Source organism: Battus philenor, unplaced genomic scaffold (genome assembly GCF_028537555.1).
Source record: "Battus philenor isolate CCGP_79_NKW_IND1 unplaced genomic scaffold, ilBatPhil1.0.hap1 SCAF_12, whole genome shotgun sequence".
In the NCBI taxonomy this organism is placed as follows: Eukaryota; Metazoa; Arthropoda; class Insecta; order Lepidoptera; family Papilionidae; genus Battus; species Battus philenor.
Genome location: NW_027181674.1, coordinates 11,345,749 through 11,355,201, shown reverse-complemented (window position 1 = coordinate 11,355,201; position 9,453 = coordinate 11,345,749). Strand labels below are relative to the sequence as shown.

At 33.0% G+C, this 9,453-nt stretch overlaps 1 protein-coding gene across 1 annotated transcript; it reads right to left on the bottom strand.

Moving 5' to 3' along the window:
• Positions 1-4,801: 4,801 nt before the first annotated feature.
• LOC137932902 (uncharacterized) lies at positions 4,802-8,253 on the bottom strand. The gene is made up of 5 exons (XM_068776589.1): positions 8,236-8,253; positions 8,006-8,141; positions 6,348-7,058; positions 5,816-5,987; positions 4,802-5,252 (listed from the first exon to the last, which is right to left on the bottom strand). Exons 1-5 carry the CDS (start codon positions 8,251-8,253, stop codon positions 4,802-4,804), a joined length of 1,488 nt encoding a protein of 495 aa, XP_068632690.1.
• Between the last annotated feature and the right edge of the window lie 1,200 nt (positions 8,254-9,453).

Genomic DNA, 9,453 nt, shown 5'->3' with positions numbered 1-9,453 from the left:
GCTGTTTGCCGTGATTCTGTGCTTTGCTTTTGTCTTTCTAATTCAACAAGTAATTTTAATTCCTCTTCTGAGGAATCGGTACGACCGTGGTTTTTTCTGAATGCGTGTTCACATTCTTCAAATCTTCCTTAAAAGGCTAACCAAGATCGACTTTCAATAAACAAAACGTCAATAGAGCGGATAAGCATGTGGGAATTACATAATACACAAAATGTGACCCTGTGACGTACCAACTGACGGCCCAGCGGTTGCAACTATGTTTCCAAAAATAGCTCTCACTCTGGGAGATGCATATTCTGCTGAAGTAGTATAGTAAAGAAACCGCACCAAAGCTACATCCGACGATGGCTCCCGAAATAGCAAATGTAGTAAAGTCTTTTCCGTAATAGACCATAATCCATGCGATTATAACAGGAAACGTGCGGATTGTGATGAATTGTCGTCGACAGAATTTTTCCATAACAAATGCAGCTAAAGCAAACCCGCAAGGACATGTTGCGTTAATTATTGAAGCTGAAAATTGTTTTGTTTAAAATAAAACATCTTGCTGGGTACATAATTTGAATAATAGACATTTCGAGACATATTGTTTCAAAGTTAATTAACGATTAACTCTGGTATATTAGTACTTAGCAATGACTTTATGCCGTTGCTGTAGAATTTTTGGGACTTCTGATCAAAAAACGCAACAAATATGTTTGACTGCCCTCTCTCGACGTTAACTTATTACTACCTAAAGAATTCTGACAAGACCGAAACAGGTGAGAATCTGAAAGTGTAAGGCCAAATCTGTATCGCAGATGCATTATAACCTCCCAGCCTTCATAGTCCTTTATAATCTAGCGTTATTATGATGAAAGACTATTTATCTATTCCGTTAGAGTTTTTTTTTCAACTTCTTGCTTTAATCTCACCATCTCTGACACATACAGACAACACGGCCTTATTTCTTGTTAACTCGGAATTTGCCACAGCTAGAAACTTATTTCATTAAAAGTTTTTGTATACTATTTGCGAAAAGACCTTTTTCAAGGCCTAATGTATTTTACATAAAATATATAATATAAATATTTACAAAAATAATAATTCTTTTTTATTGAGGCAGTATAGAATAATTGTTACCAATAAATATAATTAAAAGCACACAAAGTAATTTACTTTAAAGTTCAGTTCACTCAAAAATCACCTATCCAGGATACATTTTCACCGCTCATTCTTTCCCGCGCAAAGAGTTCACCATGCCGGACATCTGACCAAAAAACAAGCCCGTCGGATATGCCGCATAGTGATAATCCAAGCATAATAATTACCTGCAAAAATAAAGACATTTCAATATGAGTTAAAATATTTATATTTTTAAATGTTTATGAATGTATCATTAAACCAAATACCGTAGTTAAAACAATGCAATGATTCTAATCTAAATTGTGAGAAAAAATGCTGACATTATAAGCGACTGCTTACAATTGTTTAAATTAATAGTTAATAGATTATAATAAATGTTTCAAAATATCTTTTAAATTTGGTGTTAACAGTATTAATTTCTTCTGAATCATTAAAACACGATCTTTGTAAAAGTTTACTAGATAAGGTACATTAAAAAGGCTAAAACTTAACGTTTAATTTTTTGTTATTTAATACAAGTAGCTAATGTAACTCTACATACTGTTACGTTTTGTTACTGGTAACTCATCACCATGCCATCACTAAAATGCTGTTAAATATTCCCACTTTGTATACACCCTCTTTATAATAAATTATATTTTGCCACTATGAGCAAATATGCAATGTTTTAGGCATCACATATTTAATTTAATACTATGATTTTAGGTACTGCTACGAGGGTGAATCAAAAAATTCTTGGAATCAATATTAAAAAATGCAAAGATTTAAATAATAATATTTTATTTTTCTACATAATCTCACTCCAATGCAATTCATTTAGAATAACGCGTTTCTAACTTCCTTATTCCTTGTGAAAAAAAATTATTTTCTTGACTCTCGAAAAAGTCCTCTACGGCAGCTATAACCGCGTCATTATCGTGAAATTTTGTTCCACGAATTTCCTCTTTTAATTTTGGAAATAAGTGAAAATCACTTGGGGCTAAGTTCGGAGAATATGGTGGGTGGTCAAGGAGATTGAAGCCAGCACAGCGGATTGCGTTGAGCGCAACTTCCGATCGATGAGCAGGAGCGTTATCTTGAAGGAACAACACGCCCAACGACAGTTTTCCACGACGTTTTTCTTTAATCACTTCACGCACTTTCGGGATTAAATTTGCATAATAGGGTCCAGTAATCGTCTCGCCTTTTGGCATGTAATCAATAAAAAGGATTCACTATCCCAGAACACAGAGGCCATAACTTTGCCAGCGGTAGGAGCAACTCGAAATTTCTTAATGGATGGAGAGGATGGTCGTTTCCAAGACATGCTTTGTCTTTTAGTTTCAGGATCAAAATGGTGGACCCACGTTTCATCCATGGTGACAAGACGACGGCAAAAATTATCCGAATCACGCTGGAACATTTCGAGATTACGCTTGGAAATTTCCAAACGTCGCTTTTTGTTTTCGTCGGTTAACATTCGTGGCACCCATCTTGCAGACACTTTTTTGAACCCCAGTGAATCAATTAAAATGGATTGAACGCTACCAAAAGATATCTTTAGGATCTCAGCTATATGTTTTATAGTCATTCTTCTGTCTTCCAAAACCAGATTCTCAACCTTTTTGACATTTTCTTCTGTAACAGAGGTTGAAGGCCGCCCAGAACGCGGGTCATCTTTACAGCTTGATCTACCTCTTTTAAATTCAGCCACCCAGTACGCAACCGTAAATAGGGTACAGCATCACCCCCTAATGTCTGCTGAATGTCCAAAAAAATTTCCTTCGTAGACATTTTTTTCAAACTGAGATATTTTATCACCGCACGTAACTCAATTTTATCCATAATTTTGACTTTTTAGCAACTCGTTGCACAAAAAAATTTATTACATGCGAACGAACTGACAAAAACAAGTGACACTCTGCATAAATATAGTGTGATAGACACTCTTTACTTTCAATATCGAACTTGATCCAAAAAGATTTCATATATATGCACTTCTAAGAACTTTTTGATTCACCCTGGTATATTAATTCATAAAAGTTTTAAATTATTGGCGCTTGCTAAATAGTCAAAAGTCGTACGGAGTTATCATGCGAATACAGTGGTTTCGGAACTATATGAGTCCAATTTTTAACGCTTTTTCTTATAAAAAGTTGATCGAATTTTTGCAATAACCGAAACTTGACGAGGTTGACTCAAACAACATCCATCAAAAGAGCTGAGCCACATAATATTCCACCTATTGACAACTAGACATTTGAAATGTTATTGACAGCCCTAACAACCTAATAAAATTTACCTGCCTTCCTAATACCCGGGTATATTAAATGACAATTTCTCTTTAATTTTTAATCACGTTTTAATTACCCGAATATGTGACTTTAAAGTGTTTAATCGTTTAATTTAATATATTTATTTCTAATAAGTACTAAATATTTTTAATGGAAAATTTGGTGGTCAGCTGTGCGTGCAAGTCGATTCAAAATTTGCACTAAGAATATAGACAAATGACTTAAATTAATTTCTTTTAATTCATAACTAATAAAACAAAAGTGGTAAGTTTTTATTAAATTTCTTTTTTTTTTTTTTTGTAATCTTACCATTTTTAGACAGCGTTTGTTTTCGCTACGAGAAAACTTAAGATTGGGATTTTAAAAAAAAACACAAAGAAGATATATTTATTGATATACTTATTACAACTTAATAGAAGAAATATAGATAATTAATATTTGTTAAAAATGATTCTATCTTTATCGTTGACAGAACGATATCACCGACTTTAAATTTCTATAGTTACCTCTTTGCGACTCGGTGGGGCTTGTGAAATAACGATGTTTTTCCGACAGGTATTCAAACGTGTGATTGGTTCAACGATTACATATTACATTATATAATATGTAATCGTTGAACCAATATTAGATTATATATAACTAGCGACTAAGTTTACGTTCTTCCTTAAATGAATTCTTAAGCCATATATAATACAGTCTAAGCTAAACTTTCTACGTAAATTATAAAAAGTTACGTCATTAAAGAACAATTGAGTGTATTTATGATTCCTACATCACAAATAGAGGTGATGTGAAAAATAACCTTCATAATTTACAGAAAAATATATATTCTTTAACCAAATTGAAACACAAACAATCCTAGAGTAAAAAAAACTGCACAATGCAAAAATCGTATTTAATAACTAATTTAAACGTATAATTTCCAGAATTGCACTCATATCAGGTAAAATATCAATTCATATAATATAATTAAAATCAAGTTTGTTTTGGGTTGCTAATTTATTATACATGACCAGAAATATTTAGATAAGCAACAAATATGTACCTAGTTTTGGTGTCATGTTCTGCACTGATATTTTAAAACATTAATAGGCCTTTACCTTTGATAGTCGTTTTACAATAATGGCTATTATATTTATACATGGTTTTCAGTCATAAGTCATTTAGTCGTAGCTATATTCGTATAATTTTTAGCAATATGGACTCTTTTAAAAACGTGTAAACTGTGCCGATCTATTTATTAGTTAAAACAGCTTTCGATATTAGCTTAAAAATAATATTTCGTCAAATTGACAAAACAAAATGTTAGTAAGTGGATGTCTAACGGGCCGAACGAACTCTAGCGCGACGAATGTCTTATTGTTTTTCTTGCTTTGACAAACAGACACAGAAACGATTAGTTTTTAATCTCCCGCCTGTTTTAGTAAATCGCTCTGGCACTGTCCTACTAAGCCCTTCTTGTGAGGGGCTACGAACGACAGGCATGTGAAGGAGCAGATCCTCCTGATCTCGAAAATCTTATTTCCCTCGGTGGTGAGTTCGATGGTGAGCATCACGAGGGGAATTTGTTTCCTCGTGCGAGAACTGGACATGCGCTTCGCACTGGCTATCGGGATCTCTTGCTGTTTTAGATCCGCGAGTATGTCATCAGCGGAGATTTCCACCGAGACTCGAGCAACGACGCGGAGAAGACGTTCCTCGGGTAGGGCATAGGTATGGAACGAGAGTCCCACTGCTCTGAGATATCTAGTCACTATTCCCGCTGCTCCTGGACGACTAGGCTTATCTTGGCACGATACAGACAGTTTCTCAGCTAAAATGAAGGGGCGAAAGGATGGAGCGATGAAAGTTGCGCTACCTGTACACCATACTCACCAGCACTTTCTCCAGTCAACTTCTTTATTTCCGAAATTTGTATAATTTCATTTCAGAAAAGTTTAATACTCTAAAAACAGCATAAAACCCCTTTTAAGGGTCAGCATAGGTACTATCGATGTATATCATATGCATACTTTAATTAAAACAAACATTAAAAATTAATTAAAACAATACTAAATATTTGGATACTGAGCAGCAGTTTTATAGGCAGACCTAATATAACTACAATTTAATTCATTTGTGTACGAAAGATTTATTCTTAAGTCATGATGGTTAACGATTTTACTGTATAATTATTTTTCGAACACACCTTCAAGTCATAAATAATATATGTTCAAGGACTTTTAATTCAATAATGGTTAAATCACGTGCGCAAGTGTTTTTAGAATAGAATCGATGACTCGGATTGCCACATGTTATATATGTGCAAGCTTGTATAAGTCATTAAGTACTATACACAAATTGGTGTAAACCAACTGCTCCATTCAATAATCCGTTTAACAATTCATCAAATTAATTCGACCGCTTGTTCAACAAACAGATTTTGTTCGGCTAAAAACATGTTATTCTTAAAAAATAGCTCAATTTCCTGCAGAGTTCTGCCTTTAGTTTCTGGCATATAAAACCAAAGATATATGAAACAAATAAATACGATAATAGCATTTAGCAAGAAGACACCATGGTATCCAATTGAAGCAAACATCATCGGCGCTAAATAAACACTTAAAAATGAAGCAACGGCCACCACAAAACTTATAATTAACATACAAAACAATTTGGTATCCAAAGGGAAAATTTCCACCATGTAAGTGTCTACTACAGCTAATGGTCCTGTGTTAGTTATTATGAAATAAATCGCAAGAAGAGAAATGTTGATCCACGAATAATACGAATTGTTTCGAGGTATAAAATATAAACAAGCACTAAGTAGTAATAGTATAAAGTTTGCCGTTAAGCCTAACGAAAAAAACAAGAACCTCATTTTCATCGTATACAGCGAAAAGAATGAAAATATTGACCCAAAAATAATGAAACCATCGACAATAAAAGTAAATAATAAAATATTAGAACTTCCCGTCATTTCTTGAAGCATTGTTATTGCTAAAGTACTGAACATTAATTTTCCCGCACTGATTCTATATATGCTTAGTACCGTCCCTAAAATAATTGGTTTCCAAAAATGTAATTGTGTCATTGCCTTTTTTAATTTCACCACTGTATATGCAAAGTTCATTTCGCTTGACGTCATTTCATGTTGTTTTTTTCTTTCCGTTTCTATGAGTGCATTCAGTTCTCTTTCAGACATAACACCTTCACAGTGTAGTGCTCTGAAAGCTACTTTACATTCTTCGAATCTACCCTGGCTCGCTAGCCACGACGGACTTTCCACCCAAAAGAAAGGCAATAGAGCTGATAATCCGGTAGGAATTAAACCTATTAAAGCAACCTTTCTCCAGTGCAATAGATTGCTTAGAATGTGGCCCGAAGCAGTTCCTATTGCCGGGCCTAAAGATGATATGAAATTGACAAAAATTGCTCGTTTTGCTGGATCCATGTACTCTGCCATTGCTATATTAGTCAACACAAGCACGCCTCCGTAACTTATGCCAACTAATATCCTTGATAGGAGAAAAGTTATCTTATCTTTTCCATAGTAAATCATGACGTAACTGGCAAGAACTGGCGCGGTGACAACAGTAAGTGTTGTTCGTCTACCAAATTTTTCTCCAAGTAGAGCGATGATGCCAAATCCACAAATACATGTTATATTGATTAAGGAGGCTGAAAATAAGACGCTTTTATTTAAAAAAATGTACGACTAAATAAATGCTATAGTGCAGACTAGTGTATAGAAAAACAATAGATGTTTCTTAAACAAACATCAACAAAAAATAAAATATGGACTACTGTGACATAAAACATCTGTAATCATTATTTTAGAGACAGAATCTAAAATCAAATATTTAGTTGTTTTCAGAGTTCAAAAGAAAACCTCATCCTCGGAGACTAAAGTAAATTTAGATCGAAGTTTTAGATTATTCTGTACAGTAGTTATTTAATCGTTGGTAAAGAGAAATCTTTATTGTAACCAGTGGCGTACCTAGGGGGGGGGGGGGGTGCGGTCCGCACCTGGCGGCACTTACCTTGCAACTTTTTCATTTCAAATTTATTTTCTTTCTTGAAAAATAAATGATTATTATAAGTTTAATATTTGATTTATATAAATTATAATTAACTTTATGATTTCGAATATTATTCCTCGGTGTATATAAATGCATTTTAGTGTAAATTTTGGATTCTAATTCAAGAACAAGATAATAATTTTATTTTATTGTATTCAATAAAATTCGTTGAATTCGTAAAAGGATCTTTACGACTTTGTTCGGCAATTTTTCCTAACTAAAATTTTTTGACGTCAGTTTATAAATGTCATTTCTTTTGAAAAGCTTATATGATTACTTTGAAGTGATATATCAAAATTTTTTTAAATCAAAAACCACTATTTGATTGACATATAATAGAAAGGGCGGCAAACTGGAGATCGCCCCGGGCGGCAAAAGTTCTAGGTACGCCACTGATTGTAACAAATATATCCTTTTTCATTAATTTCCCAAAGGTTCCTCTTTCGATGGTCAATGATTTTTTCTTCTAGAAAAAAATATCTCATTATTTACAAACACAAGTACACATTTACATTAAACTGTTTTTTATATAAATTATATTCTCACCTATCCAGGACACGTCGTCAGTTGTCCGATTAATTTCACCGTCTTTCTTGAGTAAAGCGTCCACCATGCCGGACATCTGGCCGAAAATAAATCCATCCGATATGCTGCATAGTATTAAACCGCCAGTGATAACTATCTAAGGAATAAAACTTAATGTCAGTGTTGAACAACTAAATACAGATCAACAAAGATATAAAAAGGTTCGCTCCAAATAAAGTAATAAAACGAACCGTTTCTTTCGGAAACATTCTGCTTATTAAATACAATTTTTAAAATATTTTGCCTTTTATTTTATCACACTTTGCCACAATTAATCAGAACCATGCATAAATAAAAGAGGTTTAATTAGGATACACAGACCGTTAAAACCATGTTTAGTTTTTCATAATCTGACAGTATTTACTCATTTATTTACATACAAGATGAAATAGTGTAAATATTATTAAGGTTTATTAGAACGAGTCACAGAGTTTACGTTGGATATTTGAACGTGTTGTCAACATAATGCACACAATGTACAAATAATGTTGGCGCTGATATAGGAACATTTCCTCTGTACCATTTCGAGGTTCTCTCTCTTCATTAATCTACCGATTTGATCATTTCTCAATTCAATTTACAGACAATTCTTCGACCTGTGTTTCACCGTTTTGCTTTCCCAGGTGTGCGACAAAACAATTACCATCAACTTGAAATAATTTATAATATCCGGCATTTAATTTTGCATGTTTGTAAATAAGTAAAATACGGCTCTGTTAGATTTTCTCAAGGCTCTATGCGATAAAGAGATTATCACAGAACTAGAGACGAGTGAACGCAATTAAAAACCGAACCCAGTCGATCTTTGCAGCAAGACTGACGCTTTCTCAAATCTTATTATCAATATAAAAAAGTATATATGAAAAACATTCTTTTATTTAAATGCGCATTCTTTTTTAAATCTTTTTTTTTTTGAAATTGTAACCTTATTAATTATTTTAAGACTCACATTTGTAAGTTTGATATATATTTTTTTGAGATACATATTTGCCAAATGTATAAACATTAATTGTATTCTCAACTATCTACGACGTTGTCAAGGGCAGATCAATTTCCCCGTGGTACTCGTGAAAAGCGTCCACCATACTGTACATTGCTGAAAACAAATCCATCTGACGTACCGCATTATATCATTGTAAGAATAACTATTTAAAAATAAAACTTGTTGTCCCTATTTAACATATGTAAGCAAGAATAATAAATAGTAAAGTATTCAAAGTGAAATACTCGTAGTAACAAATACCGAACGGTAATATAAAAAATGTCCTAAAAAAATTTTATTCCGACACATTTTTCATCAACCTGAACTATATTATGTATAATTGAACATTGTTTAATTACAATAACGGATTCTGAATACGATAGTTATATTAAATATTTACTTAAACTGTTAAATAACTATAATGTAC